Source organism: Bubalus kerabau, chromosome 1, assembly GCF_029407905.1.
Source record: "Bubalus kerabau isolate K-KA32 ecotype Philippines breed swamp buffalo chromosome 1, PCC_UOA_SB_1v2, whole genome shotgun sequence".
Classification (NCBI taxonomy): domain Eukaryota; kingdom Metazoa; phylum Chordata; class Mammalia; order Artiodactyla; family Bovidae; genus Bubalus; species Bubalus kerabau.
In genome coordinates this window covers 166,848,908-166,875,619 of record NC_073624.1, presented here as the reverse complement: position 1 = coordinate 166,875,619, position 26,712 = coordinate 166,848,908, and the positions used below count along the sequence as shown (strand labels likewise).

The 26,712-nt window shown below is 49.8% G+C and overlaps 2 protein-coding genes, 2 long non-coding RNA genes and 1 other non-coding gene across 5 annotated transcripts in view; 2 read left to right on the top strand and 3 right to left on the bottom strand.

The window, feature by feature from the left end:
* The window catches only part of CHAT (choline O-acetyltransferase), a 60,623-nt gene extending 60,420 nt beyond the window's left edge, over positions 1 to 203 (bottom strand). The window contains exon 1 of the mRNA XM_055538501.1: positions 42 to 203. Coding sequence (XP_055394476.1) covers positions 42 to 82 — 41 coding nt within the window. The 5' untranslated portion in view covers positions 83 to 203. The remainder of the gene's footprint in view (positions 1 to 41) is intronic.
* Positions 204 to 1,846: 1,643 nt separating this feature from the next.
* On the bottom strand, positions 1,847 to 4,627 carry SLC18A3 (solute carrier family 18 member A3). The gene is made up of 3 exons (XM_055588361.1): positions 4,586 to 4,627; positions 4,266 to 4,481; positions 1,847 to 4,186 (listed from the first exon to the last, which is right to left on the bottom strand). Exons 1-3 carry the CDS (start codon positions 4,625 to 4,627, stop codon positions 2,222 to 2,224), a joined length of 2,223 nt encoding a protein of 740 aa, XP_055444336.1. The 3' UTR covers positions 1,847 to 2,221.
* A 603-nt stretch (positions 4,628 to 5,230) lies between these two features.
* LOC129641872 (uncharacterized) lies at positions 5,231 to 5,901 on the top strand. Its single transcript, XR_008709493.1, has 3 exons — positions 5,231 to 5,300; positions 5,468 to 5,595; positions 5,807 to 5,901. It is a non-coding gene; the product is annotated as an uncharacterized LOC129641872 (long non-coding RNA).
* Positions 5,902 to 16,217: 10,316 nt separating this feature from the next.
* Positions 16,218 to 19,940, top strand: LOC129641871 (uncharacterized). Its single transcript, XR_008709492.1, has 3 exons — positions 16,218 to 16,433; positions 18,503 to 18,590; positions 19,772 to 19,940. It is a non-coding gene; the product is annotated as an uncharacterized LOC129641871 (long non-coding RNA).
* A 6,013-nt stretch (positions 19,941 to 25,953) lies between these two features.
* On the bottom strand, positions 25,954 to 26,060 carry LOC129642472 (U6 spliceosomal RNA). The gene has a single exon (XR_008709742.1). It is a non-coding gene; the product is annotated as a U6 spliceosomal RNA (small nuclear RNA).
* Positions 26,061 to 26,712: the final 652 nt, after the last annotated feature.

Below are 26,712 nucleotides of genomic sequence, written 5' to 3'. Positions count from 1 at the left end.
CCGCTCCCCGGTCCCCGCTCCCAGAGCCCAGCCCTGCTCACCTGCTCTCCTCCTGCTCTCCTCCTCTCTGCTGCCGCCTCATCGCACCCAGCAGGACTAGGGGCTAGAATGTGAGCCGGAAGGGATTCCGGGGCGCGTCAGCCGTGCGGGGGTGGGGGCTGCTGCCGGGGTCCGTGGTAGAGCCTCCGACGTCGCCGGGTCCCCAGGCCTCGCGACTGGCTGCGAGCTAGCCGGCCGCGCCAGTCCCCTCCCCGCTTTCATCCTGTTCCTCCTCCCTCCCCTTTCTCCCTTTTCCTCCCTCCCCCAGCCCCACCCCTGCCTCCCTCCCTCTCCATCTTCCGTCCTCTCCCCTCCTCCCGCCTTCCGGGATCCCACCCCCCGACCCCAATCCCGTGCTCTGACGGCCTCCCGGATAGAGCTTTCAGAAAGGCACCAGAATCCAGGCCCCAGAAGAGGGGTCAAAACACGCCTCCGCCGGTGCCCATCGCCCTCAGCTCAGCCTTCCCAGTCCCCGCGCTCCCCCATCCCCTTTATCCTAGCAGAGGCTGGCTGACTGCAGAACTCTGGGGAGGGTTGAGTCTGGGTAAATCTGTGCCCTCCCCACCGTCTAGGGCAGGTTCAAACCTTATTACAACTTCTTTTAGAATATAATAATGATAATAACATTGGTAGTACTACTAATAAATCTGTTTGTCCATCACTGCAGGCCCTCCTTTTCTATTCCCACTTATCCCGGCTGGTACTATAAGGAATATGCGCGATACACACACCTGGGGATGCTTAGAGACTCGTAGTCAGAGGCAGACATTTCTCCTAGACAAAGCGTGCCCCCTCCCCTATAGATCTTTACACCGCAGGCACACACAGACCCACAAAAACAGACCCTGCTCAAACGCACACAGAGCTGGACACGCAGACTTAGAACAGACGTGCAGACACCAGCGGTGCAGACCCCCACAGACGTTGTCTAACACATAGGCATACCCCCAACGCGGCAGCCTCTCCATGGCGGAATCCGGGGACTCTGTGGCCTTCAGCAGGCGGCGGGGCTGGGAATGCTGGACAAATGCTAGCCTGGGACTCGGGACCCACACTCAAGGTGGGGAGACTTCTTTGACAGCCCAGGGTCTTGCTTCTTCTACTCAGGGCCAGGGAGGGTGGAGGTTGGTATCAGCTCACATACTCGCATCCTCTCCAGCCCTGACTCAAGTCTGCACAGCCAGGACCAGTTGACACACCGACAACTGTTCCCCGTATTCCTCGTAGGATGGAGTCTAGCTCTCTAGGGAACACACACACACACGCACACCCACACCCACACACACACACACACCCCACGCGCAGTTTCCAGATACCGAGCCCTTAAAGACACGGCCGGTTTTTCTTCGGCTGCCCGTAGCAGTTCGGACCCATTCCCTCTTGGAGCCTGGACGGGACAGGCTGCCAGTCTCGAAGGGAAGACCAGCTTGGGCGCCTTAGTGTAGAGCTCTGTGGCTGATTCAGGGTGTGTCCTTAAGGGGCGGGACCAGCGCACCCGGAGGGAGCGGTTCCTCTGGCTCCCCGGGGCGGCGCCCCGGAGCGCACCGCTGGGCTTGGGTGAGGGAGGGGCTGCGGCGGGCTGAGGGCGGCGTGTGCACCAGAGTGTTCGTGCGTGAGAGCCCTTGTTGGGTTCGCTTCTTCCGTATCTCCTTTTCCGGGTTGCAAAAGAGCCACGGGCTTCCAGCGTGCCCGCCGGACTGAGACTGGGATTGGGGCTAGAGGCACAGCTCACCCTCCCGTTCTTCCCTGGTCCCTTGCCCGGCCGCCCACCCCCATCAGTAAAGAGACTCGGCCTCGCACAGATATAGTTTATTGAATCGGCCCGGAGGCACCGTGGTGCAGCGGGCCCAGTTGGCACTGGAAGGAACGCAAGGAAGGACAGGCAGAGGCGCGGCTCTACATCGGGGAGCCCCGAGGTGGCGGCCAGCGCGTCTCTTCATCTTTTCCCGAAGCACGTCAGTTTTTACGTGCCTAGGTGCTCCACGCCCGGTTGGAGGAAAGAAAGGACACGGAAGGGATTCTAGAGAGGGGACTCGGGCGGGGGAAATAAAGACAGCCGAGGAGCTGGGTACTCGCTGGAGGTGGCAAGCCCTGAGCCCGAGCTGCCCAGAGGAGACCCCTTGACTCGCGGGTGGGGGTGGGTTGGGGAGCAGGTGGGTGGCCTAGAGGAGGAGCAGGGCCGCTAGCTGCGCGTGTAGTAGTCGTAGTCGTCCTCCTCGCAGGCGTCAAAGGGGCCGGGCGGGCTGCGAGGCGCGCCGTCCCGGTCGGACATGGGGCGCTCCCGCAGGCGCACAGCGTCATACAGACCCTGCGGTGGCTCATCCAGCAGCACATCCCGCTCCGAGCGGGACCGCTTCAGGAGGCCCACGTTGCGCAGCAGCAGCAGGACGGGCGCATAGAGCAGGTTGGCCAGGCCCATGCCAAGGCTAAGCTGTGCAAAGCCAAGCGAGTGCACGATGTGGCCCGCCACGATGGGCCCAAGCGCATAGGCCACACAATAGGAGATGTCGGCAATGGCGTAGACGCTGCCATAGACCGAGACGTGGCGCACGTCCACAAGAAAGGCGAGCGTGGGCAGCAGCGCGGTGTCCACCAGCGCAATGCCGAAGCACAGGCCGCAGAGCGAGATCACTAGCGGTGCGAAGGAGCGGCAGGCAGGCACCAGGCACGAGCTGGCGCCGATCACCGCCAGCCCAAAGGCGCCATACAGCCACTGCAGGTGGGGGTAGCGCGCCGCCAGTCGCACGGTGAGGTAGACGCCTAGCACGTGCGGCACGAAGGCCGGCAGCCAGGCTATGCCTGCCTCCCACTCGGATGCTGCCATCGTACGTTCCATCCACGTGGCGATGGTGGGCTCCAGAAAGGCGAGGGGGATGTTGCAGGTGGTGAGCGCGCCTGCCACCACTGCGATGTAGGGGTCCAGCATGAGGCGGTGGATGGGCGTGCCCACTGGCAGGTTGGCTCGCGCCCGCGCCGCGGCCGAGAAGGGCTTGGCCACCACCAGCAGCAACAGGGCGTCGAACAGCGAAACGGCGGCGAGCACCAGAAAGGGCGCAGACTTTCCGGCGAACTCGTGGAGGAACCCTCCGAAGGGCGGCGCCACTAGGCTTCCGAAGCTGATGAAGGCCAGCGCCAAGCCCAGGGCGCGGCTGCGCTCTGGCTCCTCCGGATACTTGTCTGCAATCATGGCAATGCCAGACGTATCCGCGAAAGCTGAGCCAAGACCCTGCAGGCTGCGTGCAGCGAAGAGCGTCGCGTAGTCCTCCGCGAAGGCAAACATCACCGTAGAGGCGAACAGTACGCCCAGGCCCAGAAGCAGTGGCAAGTCATAGCTCATGCGGTCGATGAAGGTCCCACTCAGGGGGTTCACCAGCAGCTGCAGGATGGCCTTGGAGGCAAACAGCACCCCGATCTTCACGTCCTCGTTGTCCCTGGGGTGTTGGGGCTTCACAATAGACTTGGCCGGCATAGCAGCCGTCGGGGGCTCTGAGGTGTTGACCGTGACGGCACTGGCATTGGTCGGAGTGGGCGGTGTTGGGCTGGGGGTCGGGGTGGGCTTCTCGCTGGCCGCGTGCACGTAGTAGGGCACGATGGGCACGATGACCATATATAACATGTTGTCCAGGAACAGCGCCACGCACACGATGACCAGCACCAAACGCCGCTGCCGCCGGGGATCTTGCAGTGCCGCGCCCACCGCCTCCGACAGCTTGCTGGCTGCCGCCGGGGCCTGAGCCACCGGGGCCTCCGGTTCCATCACCCCCACCCCGCCGCTCTTCCGAGGACGCTGCCGCCGGGGGTCGGGCGCGGGCGCCCTGCAGTGCAGAGACGAAGGCGCGGAACTTCGGGGGACCCTGCGCGCCAGAAAAGGCAAGGACCCTACACGGCGAGGCGCCGCCGCTGTCCGGAACCAAGCCCCGAACCCGCTGCCGCTGGGCTCAGGGTTAGTCAGGAAAGGAGGGCTGGCCCAGGGGCCGGGACCGGAGACTGAGCGCGCTGTGCCTCGCGCGCGCCGGGAGCCGCCCCCGCAGCGCTGAGAGGCCGCCAGTGCCGGCCGAGGGGCATACTGCTGCCGCCAGCCCGCCGGTTTGCTCGCCCCGCCGCTCTCCCCTCCCCTCGCGTCGGCTCTTGCCTCCTCCTCCGCTGCCTACTCTTTTTTTTTCCCTTTACACTCGGGGCTGTGACGCGGCGAGTCTCGGCCCCCGAGTGGTGCCCGGGCCACTTGCGTAGCTCATGCTAATGCGGCGTCGGCGGGGCGGGGGCGGGGGGCGGGGCGCTGCCCGGAGGGGGTTCCCTCCCCAGATGCACCCAGGCTGGAAGCCCCAGGAAGGGGTCTCGGTGTGGAAAGGGTCCTGGCCAAGCCCCTGAGGATGGGTGCGCCGCGCGACAAGCGGGCTTTCGGCCCCAGCAGTTCTAGGACTCGTGGGGTCCGCGTCCGGTCTCTCCTCACGGAAAGGGGCACACAGCTACCGCTTCCCCCCGGCCCGGGGGGAGAGGGGGGAGCTAGGGGCTCCAGATCTCCTCCTCAGTCTGCATCTCGGCGCACAGCGGGCAAGGAGTCCCCGAGGTGAGCCGCGGCTTCATCCATCTGTTCTCTCAGCTGGACTGCGGGGCGGGAACTGGAGGGGCGCCGACGACAGATTCCCCCTACCGTTTCTCTGGCTCCGCCCCCCGGCCCCTTCCAAGCCGGGGAAGGGAGGCTCAGAGATTGCTGGACCGGGTTCAGACCGACCGGCCTTTCGGGAGAATGCCACAGCAGAGAATTCCTGACCATGAACCTTGGGAACGCAGGGGAGAAGTCGCCTTGTCCCCACCCAAGGCCCTCAATATCAGTTCTGCCCCGCCCACCCTCCCGCTTTCCTCACCACCCTCTCCTCACCAGTGCTCCCCCCTTCCGTTTTAACTCTCTGGGTCCCCCAGCTCCGCCTCCTCTCCCTTCCCTCCTCCGCACGCCCTCCTTGTTCCAACTCCTCCCACGATGGCCCCCGCTCTACACCAAGGCCTCCCTCCGCTCCAGCGAGGTCCCGCCCCCTTCCCAACCCCACCCCCACCTCCAGTCTCTAGAGCTACCTACAAGTCCCGGGTGGGCTCAGGAAGTGATGTAGCCATAGTCTACCCTTGGAACTGTAAGAGACCCCGCGTGGGCGCCGCAACCACTTTCCAGGCAGGAACCATCAGTTTTGCTCCCAGCAGAGGCTCAAGCAGGGAGCTCATCTTAAGAGGGCCACACCCACTGAGACACCCAGTTTTCAGCACACAAGGTGAGCAGCCCCGAATGTGCGCTGGGCCTAGTGCGTCCCCAGCGTTGACCGTGGATGGCACATCGAGTCCATGTTCTGGTCTGCAGACTGCCCGGGGGAGAGGCTCTGAGTCAGTGGAGGCAGGGAGATTTGTGCTGTTGAGATTACAGTTTGTCTCTTTCTTCCAGAGTCAGAGAGAATTCTTCCCATCCTTCTGGCCTCAAAAACAAACTACAGTTAGGTTCAGCTTCTTCCCTAACGGTGCTCCCCACCCCAAGGAGACATCAGCATGCAGTGGAAAGAACTTGAGGCAAAGGTCTGAGATGGCTCTTGGCTCTGCCACATAATAGTTTGAGTGTCTAGAGGGAAAGGGGGAAACCACTTCCCCTCTTCGTCCCTCAGTTTCTTTATCTGCAAAATGGATGATAATTCCTACTGCTTAGGATGCTTGGGACATAGTAATGTAAGTGCTTGCTGTGGGTATTATTATCATCTGTAAAATGTGTTGTTTTATCTTCGTTTTACAGCTGTAGGTCTTGTGAAGAGCAGATAAAAGTTTCAGGGAGTATCCCTGGCTTCCTAGCTAGTCCCTCTGGTTAAGTTGTCCTGGCTGGTGGGAGGCCCAGAAGGCACTGGAAAGCTAACTTCTCTTCCTGAGACAGCTATGGAGAGAGGCGATGGAGACCAGCACACCAGGGTGAGAGGCGGCAGGCAGCCTTGCCACCTGTCACCCAATCTCTTCATTCACCCCAGGGAAGGAGAAGAAATTCTTCCACTTAAGGAGCTGCTGACACCAGCTCTTAAGTGTCCAAACTGTCCTCGGTCTGAGGGAGGGAAGAAGTTCCAGTATGGACACAGGCCTGCCTCTGGATGATCTTGAGCAAGTCACAGCCTCTCTCTGGGCCCCAGCCTTGGTCTCTGTTAAGTAAGGCGTTTGGGGACTCCTAACTTGCCACAGCCTTCAGGGTCAAATGGGTGCTATAGAAGGGCTCTGTTGTATGATATAATTATTTTACATTTTATTTGAAAGCCATAAGTCAATACACACCCTCTCCAGCTCATTGCAGTCTCTTTCCAGCTGGCTTCACAAATATATGTCACCTGCCTCATGCTCTCTGGTCATTTGAGTTTGAGATCTCTAGTTCCTTCTGACTCTCCCATTATGAGGCTTTTAAAGGCACAGTCTTTCAACCTACTGAGCAATTATTATTTATATTGCTTGCTTTATGTGATTTGAAAAAGGGAGCTTGGAATTTAAGGCAGAAATTTTCTGTTTCATGGCTAAAGAACAATGAAATCTTAGAGAAGGGTGACTTTCCCAGGGCTTTCAAGATGCAGATCTCTTCTGGCCCATAGAATTCATGACTATTCCTGAGCATGACGGTAAGTTATCTCTGGGCTCATGTGTAAGTCCCCAGTCCTCCTTTCCTCTAAGGCAGGAAACAGGCTCATTTATTAAGCACATCTCTGTGCCTGAGGTGTTGTGTATGTTATTTTGTTTAACTCTTACTCAACCCTGGTTCAGTGTGGGTGCTATTCCGCCTGTCTTATTGATGAGGACGTTGGGCTTGGCGAAGCTGGACCACGTGCCTGAGAGTCCAGCAGCAGAGCCTGGATTTAAACTGGGGCCATGGGGTCAGGCTTCTGATCCTCATGCTGCTTCCAAAGCGCCTCTGCTGCTTGTTGTGCGAGGCAAACACACTCTCCCTAGCAACGCTAAGGAGAGGGGCAGATGAAGATCCATGGAAAGAAGAGGGAAGCTCCTTAAGGAAACTCCAGGGACACCAAACTCCCTCACCCAGCTTCCAGCTTAGAAGGGCTCCCCACCCATGTAACAGCAGCCGCAAAGGCTAGGATGGAGGAGTTAGCAGGGAGGCCAAGACACCTTGCCTCAGCAAGAGGCTGAGGTTTGGCAGAAAGGGAGCAATCTCTATTCTGGTCCTGGCCTGCAGGGAGCTGTCCAGGGTGCTGGCGCTGGCTTTCCAATTCGCCAACCAGCCTCCCACAATGGCCCCAGCCCTCCAATTTCCTGCACCTGTGACTGCTTCTTCACTAGAACTCTTAGTAAATTCCTTCCCAGAGACTCCTCTATCTGAGCATGATTTGCAGTCGAAAGGGAACTTCCCATCCAGTTCTGTAGGAGAAAATGGAAGTGTTTTTTCCCCCTCTTTTTTTCTCAACCAGATATAGTAACTGTTGCTACAGAGTACATATCTGGTACTTGATATATAAATGGAATGAATAAAGGAAGAAACTTACTTATAAGATACATAAATGTGTTTATATAGTGCTAGGCACTGTTTCAAGCACTTTACAAACATTAATTCATTTAATCTTTTTTAGTCAACCTTCATAATAACTTTTTACAGGTAGGGACACCAAGGTATAGAAATTCATTCACAGCCAGAAAGCTCAGAAGTTGTGAAGATAGAATTCAAATGCAGGCTGGTGCCAGCATCCAGCTCTCAGCAACCATGCTGTCCTGCTCCAGGATGAATGAAGATTATGAGATGGCCTAGCTCAATGCGTGACACTTAGTGAGAGCTTAATTATTGTTGCTTTGTATGGATTGGTGCCTTCTTACTGACGATCTTTCTTCTCATTTTATCCATTGTTTATAGTTGTGACCTCATTCTGCTAGGAAAAAGAGTCCTTTCCACTCTGTACAAGAGCCATAGTGGAGCTTGTTAGGGACTTGGGGGGTCCTGGAATATGGCAGCTTGGGGAGGAAGTGAAAGGAAAGCCATAATGCACCTGTGCCCCAGGTGATGTCTGGGGTGTGTGTGTGTGTGTGTGTGTGTGTGTGTGTGTGTGTGTTTGGGGCAGGGGAGTCCTGAGGGAATGATGTGTGGAGGGTGTTGCTTTGGAGGCAGGCATCAGTCCATCCTGGACTCTTTTCTGAGAAGGTCATGGACCAAGTCACTTCCAGGGCCTTGCCATTTGTTGCTTCATGGAGACATCTGTTCCCAGAGATGTGAAACGGCCATGTTTCTGTGGAGAAGCAGGTTGATGGTGGTGGCAGCGTGTGGGCGGGGCACCTGCTCCTGATTTATTATTTCTTTGTCTCCCAGAAAGCACTTAAGGCTTAGTTCCAGTGATGCTCATGAGCTCTCTGGATTCCAGTACTGGGAGTGGGGGTGTAGTTTACCCTGCCCTCACTATCCGCTCCCTTGTGTGCTTCCTCAGGAGGGCCTCAGGGCCTCAGCATCACTTAATTAATTTAGGCTTCCCTAGCCACATATTTTCAGATTCAAAGGAACAGAGCGGCCCTGTCAGCCTTTCCCGGAAGCCTGTGAGTCTGGTGGCTGGAAGCCAGAAGGACTACGTGCCCGCCTGCCCTTGGCCAGCCCGTCCTTAGGGGCCAGACCTGCCTGTGCACAGCATAGCTAGGCTCCAATGGGAAAAGAAAGGGCTTGTAGCTCCTGCGCTGCATGTGGGACTCGTAACTCCTCTGTTCAGCTCCCAGAGAGGGGGCTGCCCCGGCCTGCTTTCCTGTAAATCACTGAGTGGAAGCAGAGCCTCAAAATCCCCTTTGTCTCTGCCCCTTCCACTCACTTCTCACCCCAATCCGATGAGTTTCTCAGGTTCATCTCCCTCCTCCATCAAGACCACCCCTTCTCCTGGCCCAGACACCATATCTTCTCCTGCACTGGGGAAGGAGTGCAGGGGCAGCCAGCTATCCTCTAACCTGTCCCTTCCCTCCTAACCCGGCCTACTCACTCCTGCTTGGATGCCAACTTCTTTTCTCTGTAAAGTTTCTGGCATATTCTCAGGGACCAACAGACCTTGCAGGGGCCCCTGCTGCCCAGGACTACAGTCCAGCTTCTTCTCCCAGCCTCGTGACTTTCCACCACGTTCCCCCAAGCCCCTATTCTTCCTGTCTTTCCTGATGGCCACAGGAGCTCCCACCTCTGCACTTCGAACTGGACGTTCTCTTGGTCCATGCCCAGCTTTGCCTCTCGTTCGTTTTTATACTTCCCTGATTCCTGAATTAATGTGAATAACCTCTTTTTCCTCTCACCTTGAATTCTGTTGTGTCTTCTACTCCTCTTCATGAATTTATCACACATAGCGTTGGACTTCTTCCCGAACACCCAGCTGGGAGCTTCTTGAAGGCAAGATCTGAGTCTGGGTATCTAATAACACGATTTTGCTTTGTACACATTCAGCAGAGTGCTGGTCATAGGACTTTGCATAGGAACTGACGTGTCAGTGGTTTATTAATCCATCTCTACATTTATTAAAATGAAAATTAATCACATAAATAGTACATAAATAGAAATTGCTTGTAGAGATGGCTCATAGAAATTAGGGCATTATAAATGTTTCTTTCTGGCCCCCAACCCTGGTTTGTTCTATTACCTCACAGATACTACCACTGTTACTGTTTTTAATATGTATTTTCCAAGCCCTTTCTAAACCCTTTCTATACATATCCATGAACTCATATAAAATGTAATATAAACAGCCTCTATATTTAAATAAACATATTTTTACATAAATGCTGTTATATATGTATCATTCTGCAGTTCTCTCCTTTTCCACTCAACAATGTATCCACTTTAGTCTACACAGAAATAGCATGAGTTTCTTAGCTGCTGCACAGTATACACCAGTGTTTATAGCTCTTTCCTTAGGTGGACATTTGGGTTATGTTTAATTTTTACATGTGACAATGTTGTACTGAACCTCCTTGGGTTTGTATTGGAGGTGCTTTTCCCAGAGGTAAACCAACTTGGTAGATATGAGCAATCTGTGTGCTTTTTAGATTTGAAAAGAAATTTCCAAATTGCCCCCCAAAATGACTGTAGAAGTGTAGACCCTCACGAAGCAGAGGACACAGCCCTCGACACCCTCGCTAACAGTCGCTCTTTTCTTTCTCCATTCTGTCAGTCTCATGGGAGATAAAAATGGTGTTCGTTATTGTTTTAATTATATAGTTGTTTTAATCGACATATTTTCATGTGTTTATTGAGCATTTGTATTTTCTTTTTTGTGGTAAATTTCCTGTTAGTTTTCTTCCCCATCTATTAGAGTCCTCGTCTTTTTTTCTTCCTGAGCTGTAGTAGTTCTGATTAAATAGAACATCATCATTCAATAGAATAGCCTCATTAAGTAATATCTCTTTATTCTGGACAGGTCCATTGTGGCTGTAACTGATACTACTTCTTCACTACTAGAAAAGATCAGTTGTAGTTATTGGGCAGGATAAATCAGAGTGGGTGTGGCAAAGTGCCACACCAATTAAAACCCTTCATAGCATCTTCATCTTAATGAGAAAGAGTCCAAATTGTTTAGCTTGACATAAAAGGTCCTCTATAATTCATCTGCCTCTGTGGTCTCAATATGATGCCTAGGTTTGATCCCTTATTCCATCACCTATCCAACCTTAAGTAAATTTACTTAAATGCTCTGGATCTAGTTTCCATCATTTAAAAAACTGTACAGAGTTCTCTGTCCTCTGCAAGTTCCTGACTCTTTAACCTTGTGCAAATTGTGTAACCTCTCCAAACCTTACTTACACCATCTGTAAAATGGGTGCATTGACAATGCCTCACAGGGTTTTGTATTCTTGGAATGAGATTCCGTGTGAAGTGAGTTGATGCTGTTGTTGTTTATACCTCTCCCTAGCTTCCTAGATGACTTCTACTCATCTTTTATGATCAAAATCAAGCCACTTTGTCCCACCTTCCAAATAAAGCTGATTTCTTCTTCCCTTGGGCCAGTATTAGGTTTCTATCACTGTATCTGTCATATTGTGTCATGAGGATGTGCTCACGCGTCTGTTTCCTCTACCAGGGTGTGGGTCCCTGTGGGATGGGTCTGAGGTGTCTGGGCTGTGCTCAGCACCTGGAACACAACGCCCTCAGTAGATGACTATGCAGTGGAAGAATAAAACTGTTTATCGCTTTTGAAAAAGGATAGACTTTCTCATTGTGCCAAAATTCTGTTGAGCCTGGAATGCATAGAGGGACACTTAGAGAAAAGCTTAAGTGTTCCTGAAAAATACTCCAGACATACCCTGGGGAAAGCCAGGAAACGGATTTGCTTTAAGGCATATGGACAATGCAGCCTCACTGAAAATCTCCCCTGATTGAACAGTCAGGTAGGCAAAAGATATTTAAGGGAAACTCTGTATTTTATATTCTGAGTTGGCTCTGTTGAGAAAACCAAGAAGATCAATGAAGACTGCCAGCCATCTCTCTTGGTTTTGGAGGCTTGTCTTGATCCAAAAAGGGAGCATTGATCAGTTCATTGTCAGACGTGAGACGTGTAGGTTTAAGGCAGAGAAATCTTGGCAATCAGCATGGAGGGAAGGTGGAGGATTGCCCTGGAAGGATGTTCCTTGCAGGTGTGTGCTGCACAGGGGCACAGCCTGCTCGAGTGCACCCAGCACCCAGCACACTTTCTGCCCACAGAAAATCTCAGTGAAAACCCAAAGGCGATGCCTGCTTTGGAGCAAATTGTTCTGAATGGGTATGCAGTGACCATCTTTACAGAGAACCAGGGAAATCCCCTGGGCTCAGGTAATGTGGCCACACTTTCAAGATCATCTGTCTTAAAGCCTTTGAAAATGGATTCCCCTCTTGGAGACCTCTGGTGTGGATGGTGGGGCCCTCCTCAGGTGAGAGAGCCAGCCACACAAGGCTTGCATACTACATACCCTGAGTCTCCAAGTCACTGGGGAGGGACGGGCCTGAGTTGTGAACGGGGGCTGGAGAGGGCAGCAGTATTGTAAAATCAGCCCAGTTTTCCTGACTTGTGAGTGGCGAGAAGTTGGTCCTTTCTCAGGCTGCCTGCCAGCACCTTCTCTGGGCGTATCTGTGATGTAAGAGAGGTCAGCAAGGAGTCCTAGTGTGATCCCTGGCCCTGTGCCAGACACAGTAGAAGGCTTTTACCGTTATTAGCTTTCAATATCATAACACCCTTGTGAGCTAAGTGTTCTTCTAGGCCAGCCCCATTTTATAAATTGGCAATGCAGGGGCTTGAGTAATGTGCCAAGGTCACAAGGCCGTCTGACTCATGCCCGTGGGTTTATCCATCTGACCATGTGACTTCCGTGCTTTTTGGGGGGTGCGGAAATTTTTCTGTGACCTCCAAAGCCCTGCTCGTTGCCCTTGACATATGTGCAGAGTCATGGCCACCATCCTTCCCTGGGCGCCGGGGACCAGCCAGCCAGATACAGAGGCTGCACCTGTCTCCTCCTTCTCCGGACATTCTGACCTCTAGCCTTATTATCTCGTGCTAGGGCTGGTGCAGTAGCCTCATAGCAGAGCCCTCTGTCTCCAGTATTGCCAGCGGCTCCCGAGCCCCCAGACTGCTCTCACAGTCAACTTTTTACAACATGAGTCTTCCCTATCGTAGGCACTCAACAGATATTTGTTAAATGGGTCATCCTGCTTTAAATGCCTATTTCCTAAGGCCAAATTCAAAAGGTAACCTTGACTTTCAAGGCCCTCAGTATATGACTTCATCTCCTCTTCTTGCTGTTTCTCTTGGCACTGTCTGCCACACACGCACAGCTGCCTGTCCAGGACACCGGGGTCCTGACATGCCACGATACCTGCCACCCATGTTTTCTTTCCCAACAGAAAACTGAGAAATAGGCTGAGAAATAGGGTACTCACCACAGGGAATATCTTGGTCCACGTACACATACCTTGAACCTAGCACTTGCGAGATGGGTTCCAGGCTTTGGTTGCATGTCTTCCCCCAGCTTGGCCTGTATTTAATCCATCTAACGTCTCCCAAGCCCACAATGTTGCCTCATAGGCAGAAAAACATCTGGGGATGGTCGGTGCCACATACACATGCTGTGTGTACCAATGCCTCCAAAGCGAAGCATACTCTTGTTTCCACCCTATGTTAAATTCTGGTCATAATCCACTAACCTGGTTTTATAACTGGAAAAATAATGGTTGGTGGCTTGCAGCTTGAAAACTTGACACTGGCTCACTTATTCAGCCAATGTATCTCATGCATGGGTGTGACTCTCTCAGATCTGTCCCCACCAGGTCCCCAGCACCTGGCACCATGACTGTGGAACAGAGAGTGGCTTTCTGGGGGAGACATTCGTGGGAGGAAAGTGAGAGTAGTTCAGCCCTTTCTTGTTGAAGCACAAAGACCTTAAAATATAACTGAAGAGCTTAGGGAGCCTGTACTGCAGACCGGTGATAAGATGGGGCCCTGAAGGGGAGAAAGCCTAGGCCACTAAGTTGGGGATTCCAAACCCCAAACTCCTGGTGATGTCTTGGGAGGTTTTCCAGAAAAAGCTTCTATCTTGGTGGAAAGAGCTGCCCCCTTGGGGCACAGACGGGTGACCCAAAACACCTCTGACTGACAGTAACTCCAGCCATACTGATCACTCAGGTCAAGTCCCATAGCGAGTCCTGACTCAGGGTGGTCTGAGTAGGGGAGGGGAATCCCCTGCATAGCCCTGTAACTGTGGATGGTCACACTGGCAGGGACAAAGAGACTTCATAGCCAGAGACATAAATGCAGTTGTGTGGGGACCTCTCCCTATGTGGATGTGGGTACCCGGAGGCTGTGGGGAATATCATCTGACTCAGTTAAAAGCATGATCAGCTTTGAGCATCAAGAAACTAACCAGAGCATTGTTTTCCCAGGTAATTAAGATGCTATTAATTAAACTCCCATTTTAAAGCCAGTTTCAAACTAATTCTTTATGACACATGTGCACACCCCTCATAAGGATTGTCCTTATCTCCTCTGGGCTGTAATGGCTCAGCTGGGGGCCAAGCCATTGGCTGGCACAGAGTGGACTGTCCATGGGTTTGTAAATGAATAAATGACAGGTGGACCAATGCCATTTCCTGACTTGAACATCTCAGATGCCATCTGGTAGCAGACGGTGTGACCTGGAACGTTCTTCTTGTCTGATCCCAGAGATTGAGCAAATTCCAGCCTCCCTTGTGGAGGTTTAGTCTGCATAGTTGAAGGGCTCACAAAGCCTCTGTCCTTCTAGTGATGGAAAAAGGGGGTGGGGCAGGCACGCCCCAACCCGTGCAGTGGGGGGAGGAGACCAAGGTCATACTCTAAGGCAGATGTTCCAGATGGGAGTCCAGGCAAGGGGACTGGCGGAGGGAGTGGGGTGCTGGAGTGCCGAGGCCTGGGTCTTCAGTAGAGGACAGTGTCCCAGGGCTCCAGGGAGCCAATTGGCTTTTCATGGCTAATTGAAGGGAGCAATATAAGGATCCCTGTGTTTGGGATTTCTCTTAAGGATACAGTCGCAGATGTGGAATGACTGGTTCAAACGGTAAGATCATTTTTATGTGCCTTAATTTGTATAACCAAACGACTTTCTAAAAGCAAGATGTGGATTCCATTCCCACTGTGAGGGTGCTTCTTTCCACACTGACAGCACCCAGGGTTATTACCTTAAAAAACGAGCAAGCTACCTGGGAACTATGCCATCTTGTTTAATTAATGTCCTTGATGATTAGATGTGAGCATCCTGCCCTCTGGTCTAGACCCCATCCTCGCCAAAGCTGGCCTGTCCTCTGAGTGCCTGCTTCACCTGCCTCTGGTCCTTTGCACCTGCTCTCCTCTCTGCCTGGAAAGTAGTCCATCTGCATGTTTATTCCCTCATCTTCTTCCCATCTGCACTTAATGATGAAGCCTTCCCAGACCACCTTGCTTAAAATCGCACCCGAGTGCTTCTCATCCCTCCCTGGTTACTTTATTTTTTTCAATGTGCCTGTCACCATAGGCACAGTTTATAGGTTATGTTGGCTGTCTGTCTCCCTTCCCTAGGATGGGTGTTCCAGGAAGACACATGGAAAGGGAAAGAAGGAGAGGGTGCAGAGCTGAATGTAAGCTAGAAAGAGAGATGTCTCCCTTCCCTAGGATGGATGTTCCAGGAAGACACATGGAAAGGGAAAGAAGGAGAGGGTGCAGAGCTGAATGTAAGCTAGAAAGAGAGAAGTCATGCCCTCCCCCACCAGAACCTACCCCTGGCCCCCCAGACCCTGGGACCCAGCAACGACTGTTCAGCTGGAGTGGAGGGAGGAGCTGAGGGTGGTGAAGAATGGGGTGCCTCTTGGGGCCTGACCTCTCTTCTGCTCTTCGGGGGGTCTGGGAGCATCTCACTCACCCCGTCCCCCAGCAGAGTGTTAATGCAAGGGAGACCTCCGGGACATTCTCTGCCTCAGCTGCAGTTTGAATGACAATGCTTGGGGCTGAGTACCCAGTCCTGACAGGGATGTGTCAGCGGTGAAGTGGCCTGGGTGGGGCACTGGAGGTGACAGGCACTGGTGCCTTGAGGGGCTATTGAATTAATCCAAGGGAAGGGTGGGAAGGAGATTGTCCCAGGAGAAAGCCAGGCTTCAGGAAAGCCCAGAGGTGGAGGGGGTATTTAAGGGAAGCATAATGGAGGATTCATCCACAGAACCAGGTAGTGAAGGAAGGGCTATGCTGAGCCAATTACTTGTGACTTTGAGAAGTGAAGCAGGAGGGGAGAGGGTTAATGACATCCACCTGCTCCTGGGATTATGAACATGCCAAGACACAGCCCAAGCGTCCTGAGCTGTGACCTTAACTAACTTCTGTCCCCACACTTGCTGGTGGTCCAGACTGCCCTTCAGCCTATCCAGGGACAAGCCATCACTGAGATTGTCACCTGGCCCTTCTGCCTGGGGGATATGCATCCTTCTGTCTCAGAGCCTCTGGCTTTCAGGCCTTGATTCCTGAGTTCCTCCTCCCCTGCTCAAGACAACTGGGCTGGAAGGCTGCATCAGCAGAGAGCTGGCCACAGCTCTTTAGAAGAGAGTAGGTCAAAACCAGGCCTGAGCAGAAATGAAAGCTGCCAGGGTGAAGCCTGGGTAGGCTCTGTCTTAGTGAAAATCAGAGCTCACACCTCGTGAGTGGAGACACTCCCTTAGCAATTGGCCCCAGGCTGGGAGACGTGCATCCCAGTTTCACTCACTGGGAAGGCAAGGCCGTGTCCTCCAGCAGCCAGACCTGAGTGAAGGAGCCCAGACAGTCTCTGAATGGCTCATTCCAGAGGCCTGGAAACCCCAGGAGACCCGAGGAGCTGCCGAGAAGCCTCTAGCCTCCCAGTGTTCTGAGTAACCCAGGCATCAAGCTCCATGGAACTGGACAAGCAGAGTCTGCTCTTGACTGATGGAAAGACAGGTGGCACCGTGAATTCTTTGGGAGGTCCTCCCTTTTAATTGGTTCTTCAGCATCAGAGGTGGGATGTGGCAATCTTTGGGAGGCAAAAGCAGGGAGAAAGCTGCCTAGCAGAGCTGGTTTGGCCTTGCTCTGAATTTGGAAGGCCTGACTGAGGGCTTGAGGTGAATGAAGGATGGGCTCTGGGGGCATATTTATGGACAGGAGGGCCATAACTGGTCTATCCTGGGATGGGGGCTCACCCTGTGAATAGCTGCAGAACTGGCAAGGCCAGAGGGGACATTGAGGCTGGGGAGAGGACAAGGAGCCAAAGGTGCCCTAAGAAAGTAGGTGAAACCAGGGGAAGGGGAGTGGAGGGTGGTGCAGGAGGAGGAGGGTACCACCAACATGCAGCCACAATCCTGATGGCTCCCTCACCCAGCACTTGCCACATGCTCTACCCAGAGCAACTTCCCATAGCTGCAACATTTACTCCCCAGCCACTCTGTGATCCACAAATCCTTGTCTGAACCCTGAGGCCTTAGGGGTTTTGGAATTGAAAATCTTTATTATTTTAGCAAAAAAAGATAATGCATATACTGCATGTTTTCTAAGTTTCCAGCCCCTCCACCCCGGAAAAGCCCCCTATAATCTAATGCATCAGTATTTTCTGCAGGGAAATGTGTGAACAGCCAACATTTTGGAGCATCAATAGAGACCATAAGAAACAGAAAAAAGGCTCATGTCAGTTCAGACAGCTTTTGCCACCCAATGAGTTAGCAATGGCACCCCACTCCAGTACTCTTGCATGGGAAATCCCATGGACGGAGGAGCCTGGTAGGCTACAGTCCATGGGGTCGTGAAGAGTCAGACATGACTGAGCGACTTCACTTTCACTTTTCACTTTCATGCACTGGAGAAGGAAATGGCAACCCACTCCAGTATTCTTGCCTGGAGAATCCCAGGGACGGGGGAGCCTGGTGGGCTGCCGTCTATGGGGTCACATAGAATCGGACATGACTGACGTGACTTAGCAGCAGAGTTAGGTCAAGACAGATTTTGCAGCCACGTGAGTTTCAAGCCATCTCTTGGCATTTAGTTCTTCTTAGATTTTGAAATGGCAGATTAGAGATTGTGGGTCTACTCATCCCCAAACTGAGGTTCTGAGAGGTACAGTGATGGCAGAACTAGGAAGTGGCAGATCTGGGATTCGGGGGCAGGCTCTCTAATTCCAGTAACAGTCTCTGAACCTGCGCAGCACTGGAGGGGCACCTACTATTGTTCTTAACAGCATGTCTGCGAGGCCACTGAGGAGGTGATGCTAAGAAACTGACTCCTAAAATCCCACATGGCCAGACACTTGGCTGTTTGGAATCCTGAGCAAGAACGGGACATCCTGGTAGACACAGGAGGACCCAGGTCAGAGGGTGGCTATGACTCAGAATCAGTCCCATCTCCAACCCAAGTTGGAGCCCCAAGAGAGGGATTATCAGACACAGCATCCCACAGGATCTTACCTTTATGATTTCTAAGAAAATGGGACCCCAGGTTCCACCTCTCAGAGAGGAGCCCGCTGCACAAGCCTTTCTGTGCCTTGGTTGTGTCAAACACTGCTTTGTCTACATGTGCTGCTATGCTCTTCCTTCCCCTAAACCCCCAGGAGCCCTGCTACTCCCCTGGTAGGATACCCATGGTTCCCTACCCATGGTGGGCAGTCTGCCTCGTTAACCATCCTAATTTTATTGGGCTATGGTTGTGCATCCCTAGTGGTCTTTATCCCATGGGCTTTGTTATCACTGATTAACAGAAAAGTCTCAAAGCCCTTTCCCACATGCAGTTTTACTCAACCCCCATTACAGACTGGTGAATTCGGTGTTATTACCTGCCCCCATTTTACAGATGAAGAAGAGGAGGCTTGTGTTGGGGTACAAGCTTGTGTTGTACCCCAACACCCCAACCTCTTGTACACAAGAGGAGGCTTGTGTTGGGGTACATGGGGGGTACAAGATCTCATGGTCAGAAAGTGCTGGAGCCAAGATGCAAAGTCGTGTCTGCTGTCTGGGAACCATGCTCTTCCCTCCTCTGTGTTCCAGGGGGAAGGCCTCCGAGGTTGATGGCTTTAGCTTGTCACTCACAGCTGCGAGTGTCTCAGCACGTGGAGCCCCTCTGTACCCTCAGGAGGTAGGTCAAACTGGGTTTTTCTCGAAAAATAAGAAACTGACCACTCAGGGCCCTCTTTTTCTCCCTGCAGCAGCCCACTTAGCCAAGCAGCAGCATCCCCATATAGACAGGCCATGCGGTCCCCAGCCTCTCACAGGCCCCATCTGGCTACTGCACTAACTTCTGTTAGTCCGCTGCATACCGTGAGCACTTGAGCTTGTCATCTCTGCTCCTGACAAATGTCTCTGGCAAAATGGGCAGCGATCTTCATTTACATACTTCTTGGCACAGAAAGCTCATTGCTTCCTAAGGGAAGGGAAGACATGCAGAGAGCCATGTGGGTACTATACATCATGCTAGAGATTGCTTGATAGTGCAGTAAGCCTGTGAGAAATGCAATTTTAGCTCCTCCATTTCACAGATGTAGAAACTGAGGCTTGGCAAGACTTGGTGATTTGTGCAGATCCTGCAGAATGTGGGGTCACCAAGACTAGACTGTTCCAGCCTGTCTTCTTCTGGAGCCCCTGCTCTTTCAGCTGCTGCGCCCAGAGCTTGTTCCAAGGCTCTGTGGACAGTATCATCTCCATCTCATCACCTCCCTCCACTCACTGCTGGTGTGATATCCCTGTGGGGTGTGACTGTGAGTGCTGCCTGGGCTTTCACAAGAAAACCAGGGCTGACCCTGGGTCAAATCAGGATGTTCCCTCTAATTTACTAACTGGGAGACTATAGAAAGAGAGAGGTGCAAGCTGTATAAGGTCTGACTGCCAGCACCCGGGTGCGGAGGGGCCAGGACCCAGGAATGCAGATCCTCCTTCCTGGGGTTGATCACAGGGTACTTTTCCAAGAGGAGAACCAAGATTCAGGGAAGTTGCTATCTGCGGGTCATCAATATGAGAAGCATTGAGGTGAGAGAAGGAGGTTAAGCTGCAGACAGGACAGTCACAGTTCCCAGGCTGGGAGGACAAGGGGATGAAGGTGGCCAGCCTGGGAGCTGTTCCTATAGATACAGGGCTGTGACCTGCCCATCCCTGTGTCAAAGCTGGAGACAGCGTTTAAAGTGGCAGGCTTCCAGGTCTGACATAGAGTCAGTCGCTTTTTATTTCGTTTAAAAATAAACAGTTTTAAAAGTCTTAATTTATCTACATAAAAAATTGTAATATATAGTGGAACTATATGTAAGTTTGTTCTGTGTTTTCCAGGTCTCCTGTAAATGTGTTATCATATCTTTGTAATTTAAAAAAATTTAAAAAGAAGTAAAAAAAAAAAATATACACTAGGAAGGAAGAACCATGAAGGCAGATAATGAAAAACGTATGTAACGTTTCTAAACGATTCTATGTAACTGAATCACTGCTATATACTTGAAACTAACACATTGTAAGTCAACTGTGCTTCAATAAAAAAATTTTTTAAAGGAAAAAAAAGCAGTTTAATGGCTAGGCAGAAGCTGTTTGGTGAAATAAAGAAACATGAAATCAACTCCTATAATAGTACCTGCTAATTTCAGAGAAAACTGAGCTGGGCTTGGATGCAGGGTGTACCAGAATCCCCTGGAAAGCTTGATAAAGTGCAGAGTCCTGGGCCCTTCCACCAGCAGTTTCTGATTCACTGGGTTTGGGATTTGTATTTCTAACAAGGTCTTAGCCGGGCTTTGCTCTGTTCCCTAAACAGGCGTCTGGTCCAGAGACCACACTGGCCTGGATGATTCCATTACTGGCCTTTGGTGCCACTGTCTGGCTGCTCTTGAGAATGACATGTTCTCCCTCTCATGGTATCAACATTCTTGGACAACTGTTTCAACAAAAGCTGGGAATGTGCTGACCTCTATCACCGTCTCCCGGGCAGCACAGTCTACAGCGACAGTAATGAAGCATCGCCTTAGTCCTCTTTGGAGCATAAGCACAGCACGCACAGCGCACGTTTGGGGCAGAAAGAGACAAAGATTTCCCCCAATGTACCTACTAAGGCCTATAGCAAGAGAGTAGGCAAGCAGGATTTCTAAACTGACTTATGCATGCTTTACCATATATAATTCATTCAAAGTAGTCCATAAATAAAACAAGCAGTATTTTTAAAGAAAGATGATTTCATTATATGTGGCATATAAAAAAACATGATACAAACGAAACTTATTTATAAAACAGAAATAGACCTACAGACATAGGAAACAAATTTATGGTGACCAAAGGAGAAAGAGGAGGATATAATTTAGGAGTTTGGGATTAACATATGCACACTACTGTAAGGGGAAATAGATGGGGAAACAGTAGAAACAGTGTCAGACTTTATTTTTTTGGGCTCCAAAATCACGCAGATGGTGACTGCAGCCATGAAATTAAAAGATGCTTACTCCTTGGAAGGAAAGTTATGACCAACCTAGATAGCATATTCAAAAGGAGAGACATTACTTTGCCAACAAAGGTCCGTCTAGTCAAGGCTATGGTTTTTCCAGTGGTCATGTATGGATGTGAGAGTTGGACTGTGAAGAAGGCTGAGCGCCGAAGAATTGATGCTTTTGAACTGTGGTGTTGGAGAAGACTCTTGAGAGTCCCTTGGACTGCAAGGAGATCCAACCAGTCCATTCTGAAGGAGATCAGTCCTGGGTGTTCTTTGGAAGGAATGATGCTAAAGCTGAAACTCCAGTATTTTGGCCACCTCATGTGAAGAGTTGACTCATTGGAAAAGACCCTGATGCTGGGAGGGATTGGAGGCAGGAGGAGAAGGGGACGGCAGAGGATGGGATGGCTGGATGGCATCACCGAGTGAGTGAACTCCGGGGTTGGTGATGGACAGGGAGGCCTGGCATGCTGCAATTCATGGGGTCGCAAAGAGTCGGACATGACTGAGTGACTGAACTAAACTGAACTGATATATAAAATAGATAACCAATAAGGACTTACTATACAGCACAGGGAAAGTGAAAGTAAAAGTGTTAGTCACTCAGTTGTGTCCAGCTGTTTGCAACCCTGTGAACTGTAGCCCACCAGGCTCCTCTCTGTCCATGGGATTTTCCAGGCAGGAATACTGGAGTGGGTTGCCATTCCCTTCTCCAGAGGATCTTCCCAACCCAGGAATAGAACCCGGGTCGCCTACATTTTAGACAGATTCATTACTGTCTGAGCCACCAGGGATGCCCCAAATCAACTATAATTTTTTTTTAAAAAGTGGCTTTCAAACATCTACTTGAGACAGAAAATAGATGTCTACCTTTCTCAAAACAGATCCCTAGACCACTTTTCTTTTGGAAGACACATAGAGGTCTGACATGCGTTGCTGAAGAACAAGTGGACAGTCCATCTGTCCCCAGGAGAGGAAAATTAAGTTCCCAGCTGTGTTCAGCACTATGAGAAATATATAAGGTATTTACATATAAGGCATTTCCCTGGGATCTCTTATAGCAAGGCTTCCCTGGTGGCTCAGACGGTAAAGTGTCTGTCTACAATGTGGGAGACCCGGGTTCGATCCCTGGGTTGGGAAGATCCCCTGGAGAAGGCAATGGCAATCCAATCCAGGACTATTGCCTGGAGAATCCCATGGACAGAGGAGCCTGGTAGGCTACAGTCCATGGGATCGCAAAGAGTTAGACACGACTGAGTGACTTCACTTCACTTCTTATAGCAAGGAGCGTCATTATTTTATTTGCGTTGGGGAAATGCTGACATCCAATGTCAGGCTATTCAGTAATTGAAATTTGACCTTGTTTTGCCTAATTTCTAATTCCTCCAAGCTTTTTGATTTCTGGCAGTGGCACATCATTTTCTGCAGGTATTTCAGATTGGGGATGAAGGGCAAGGTCCTGAACTACATTAAACAACAGTTTAAAGTAGAACAGTTTTGGTTTGGGGGTTGGTTGTTGTTACTACTGTGTTTTATTTTACTGCAGAACTTTTTGGAAACGTTCATGAGCTTATCCAGTGATTTCCAAACTATATGCATAAGTGTAAAAGACTTATTTCATAGCCTGGAGTATCCTGGTGAATGTTCCATGTGTACTTGAGAAAAATGAGACCTTTTCCATGGAGCCTTCTACAGGTGTCAAACCGGTCAAGTTGGTTGAGAATGTTCATATCTGCCATATTGCTATTTTCTGTGTACTTGTTTTATCAATTATGGAGAGAGGAGTATTGAAATTTCTGAGTATAATGTAGATTTGTCTGTTTTTCATCATAGTTCTATCAGTTTTACTTTGTATATTTTTAAGTTCCCTTATTAAGGGTCATAAACGCTTGAGTGTTATGTCCTCCTGATAGGTTGACCCTTTATCTTTATGAAATGACGTTCTTCATCCCTGATAGTATTTTTGGCTCTGAAATCTTCTTTGTCTGGTGTTGATATAGCCACTGCAGCTTTTTTTTTTGACTAGTGTTAGCATAGCATATGCTTTTTTCCACCCTAATGTTTAGTCTATTTCTGTATTTATATTTAAAGTGCATTTCTTTCAGGCAGCATGTAGTTTTGGTATTGCTTTTTTAATCCAGTCTGGCAATCTCTGACTTTAATTGGGTGTTTAAACCATGTACATTTAATATGATTTTTGATGTGATTCAGTTAAAACCCATCATCCTGTTTGTTTTCTATGTATCCTGTCTGTTCTTTGTTCCCTTTTAACTCTTTTCATGCTTTCTTTGGGTTGGATATTTTCTAATATTCAATTTTATCTTCTCTGTTGGCCTATTAACTCTTTGTTTTGTTATTTTAGCAGTTGCTCTAGGGTTTATAGTATATATGTTTAACTTAGTCTACTTTCAAGTCATATTAGACTTTTTCGTATACAGAGGTGGGTTTCTACTGGGGACAATTTTGTCCTTCAGAAGACAGCATGATCTAGAGACTAGGGCCCTCTAATGGACAGAAGACATGGATGCTTCCCAAAATCCTGCAATGCATGGAATAGTCCCTCACAATGAAAAACTATGCATCCAAAATACTAAGCATGCTGGAGAAACGCTAGCATACAGTATAAGAACCTTATAAGAGTGTATTCTCTCCAGTCTGTATTCTGTTCTTGCCACTTTTTACCTTTACATATGTTATAAATTTTATACGTATTGTCTTCATTTTTGTTTAAACTATTATCTTTTAAAATTTTTATTTTTATTTATTTCTATTGGAATATAGTTGTTTCACAAAGTTGTGTTAGTTTCTGCTGTACAACAAAGTGAATCAGCTACATGTATAGGATTGATGCTTTTGAAATGCGGTGTTGGAGAAGACTCTTGAGAGTCCCTTGGACTGCAAGGAGATCCAACCAGTCCATCCTAAAGGAGACCAGTCCTGGGTGTTCATTGGAAGGACTGATGCTGAAGCTGAAACTCCAGTACTTTGGCCACCTCATGCGAAGAGTTGACTCATTGGAAAAGACTCTGATGCTGGGAGGGATTGGGGGCAGGAGGAGAAGGGGACGACAGAGGATGAGATGGCTGGATGGCATCACCGACTCGATGAACATGAGTTTGGGTGAACTCTGGGAGTTGGTGATGGACAGGGAGGCCTGGCGTGCTGCGATTCATGGGGTCGCAAAGAGTCGGACACGACTGAGCGACTGAACTGAACTGATACATATGTCCCCTCTCTCTTGAGCCTCCTCCCATCCTCCCGTCCCACCCCTCTAGGTCATCACAGAGCTCCCTGTGCTGGACAGCAGCTTCCCCAAAGCCATCCATTCTACACATGGTCATGCATATGTGCAATGCAACTCCCTCTGTTCATCTCCAGCTCCTTAACCCCTGTGTGTGCAAGTCCGTTCTCCTAGTCAGCTTAAATAATTAAGAAATGTCTTACACACTTACCCATATAGTTACCATTTTTGGTATTCTTTGTATAGACTCAGATTTCTATCTGGTGTTATTTTACTTCTGTATGAAGGATTTCCTTTAGCATTTCTTGTATTGCTGATCTGCTCATGATAAATCCTTTCAGCTTTCATGTCAGAAAAAGTCTTTATTTCACTTTTATTTTTGAAAGGTGTTTTTCATGGGGAATAGACATCTAGATAGGTGTTTCCCCTGCCTTTACTTTAAACTTGTGACTCCGCTGTGCTCCTGGCCGCACTGTCTGCAAAGAGAAATCGACAGGCGTCCTCATCTTTGTTTCTCTGGATAAAACTTGTCCCTTTCCTCTGACTGCTTTTAAGATCTGCTCTTAATCACTGGTTTTGAGCAGTTTGATTATGATATGCTGATTTCTTCATGTTTCTTGTGCTTTGGGTTTGCTAAACTTCATAGACATATGGGTTCATAGTTTTCATCAAGGTTAGAAAATTTTCAGCCATTATTTCTCAAATATTTCCTGTTCCTCCTTCAATTATACATGTATTAGACTGCTTCATATTGTCATATAATTCACTGATGCTGTTTTCATTTTCAAAAAATTCATTTTTCTTAGTGTTTAATTTTGTACAATTTATTGCAATGTTTACAAATTCATTAATCTTTTTTTTAAATTAATTAATTTATTTTTTGGAGGCTAATTACTTTACAATATTGTATTGGTTTTGCCATACATTGACATTGATCCGCCACAGGTGTACATGTGTTCCCAATCCTGAACCCCCCCTCCCACCTCCCTCCCCACCTCATCCCTCTGGGTCATCCCAGTGCACCAGCCCCAAGCACCCTGTATCATGCATCGAACCTGGACTGGCGATCCATTTCACATATGATAATATACATGTTTCAATGCCATTCTCCCAAATCATCCCACCTTCGCCTTCTCCCACAGAGTCCAAAAGACTGTTCTATACATCTGTGTCTCTTTTTCGGTCTCGCATACAGGGTTATTGTTACCATCTTTCTAAATTCCATATATATGCGTTAGTATACTATATTGGTGTTTTTCTTTCTGGCTTACTTCACTCTGTATAATAGGCTCCAGTTTCATCCACCTCATTAGAACTGATTCAAATGTATTCTTTTTAATGGCTGAGTAATACTCCATTGTGTATATGTACCACGGCTTTCTTATCCATTCATCTGCTGATGGACATCTAGGTTGCTTCCATGTCCTGGCTATTATAAACAGTGCTGTGATGAACATTGGGGTACACGTGTCTCTTTCCCTTCTGGTTTCCTCAGTGTGTATGCCCAGCAGTGGGATTGCTGGATCATAAGGCAGTACTATTTCCAGTTTTTTAAGGAATCTCCACACTGTTCTCCATAGTGGCTGTACTAGTTTGCTTTCCCACCAACAGTGTAAGAGGGTTCCCTTTTCTCCACACCCTCTCCAGTATTTATTATTTGTAGACTTTTGGATCGCAGCCATTCTGACTGGTGTGAAATGATACCTCATCATGGTTTTGCTTTGCATTTCTCTGATAATGAGTGATGTTGAGCATCTTTTCATGTGTTTGTTGGCCATCTGCACGTCTTCTTTGGAGAAATGTAAAAATATGAAACGCTTCACGAATTTGCGTGTCATCCTTGTGCAGGGGCCATGCTAACCTTTTCTGTATCGTTCCAGTTTTAATATATGTGCTGCCAAAGCAAGCACAGATTCATTAATCTTTTATACCATGTCTATACCATGTCTATTCCTCCATTAATCCCATCCAGGGTATATTTCAATTTATACATTATGGTTTTCACCTCAGGAATTTAACTTGGGTCTTTTTTTAAAATAACTTTCTTTTCTTATTTTTTTAATTAATTAATTGTTGGTTTCACTGGGTCTTTGTTGCTGCGCTTGGGTTTTCTCCAGTTGTGGCTCCTCTCTGGTTGCTGTGCGGCGGCTTCTCATCGTGGTGGCTTCTCTTGTTGTGAGCCCAGGCTCCAGAGCGTGTGGGCTTCATGAATTGTGATGCATGGGCTTAGTTGCTCCATAGCTTGTGGAATCCTCTTTGACCAGGGGTTGAACCTGTGTCCCCTGCATGGTAGGCAGATTCTTATCCACTGGACCATCAGGGGAGTCCTAAAAATAACTTTTTATCCTCATCAGGGATCATGTTCTCCTGCCTCTTTGTGTAATGTGTGATCAGTCACGTCTGACTCTTACAGCCATATGGACTGTAGCCCGCCAGGCTCCTCTGCCCAGAGAAGTTTCCAGGCAAGAATACTGGAGTGGGATGCCATTTCCTAATGCAGGGGATCTTCCCAACCCAGGGATAGAACCCATATCTTTTGCGTCTCCTGCATTCGTGGGCAGA

Bases quoted from the DNA above. Each gene is read 5' to 3' on its own strand.
- SLC18A3 (XM_055588361.1), bottom strand. From the start codon at position 4,627: ATGGATGAAGCCGCGGCTCACCTCGGGGACTCCTTGCCCGCT. The intron at 4,482-4,585 runs GTGCGCCGAGAT...TTCCGTGAGGAG, and splicing joins TCGGGGACTCCTTGCCCGCT to AGACCGGACGCGGACCCCAC. The intron at 4,187-4,265 runs GCAAGTGGCCCG...AAAAAAGAGTAG, and splicing joins GCCGCATTAGCATGAGCTAC to GCAGCGGAGGAGGAGGCAAG.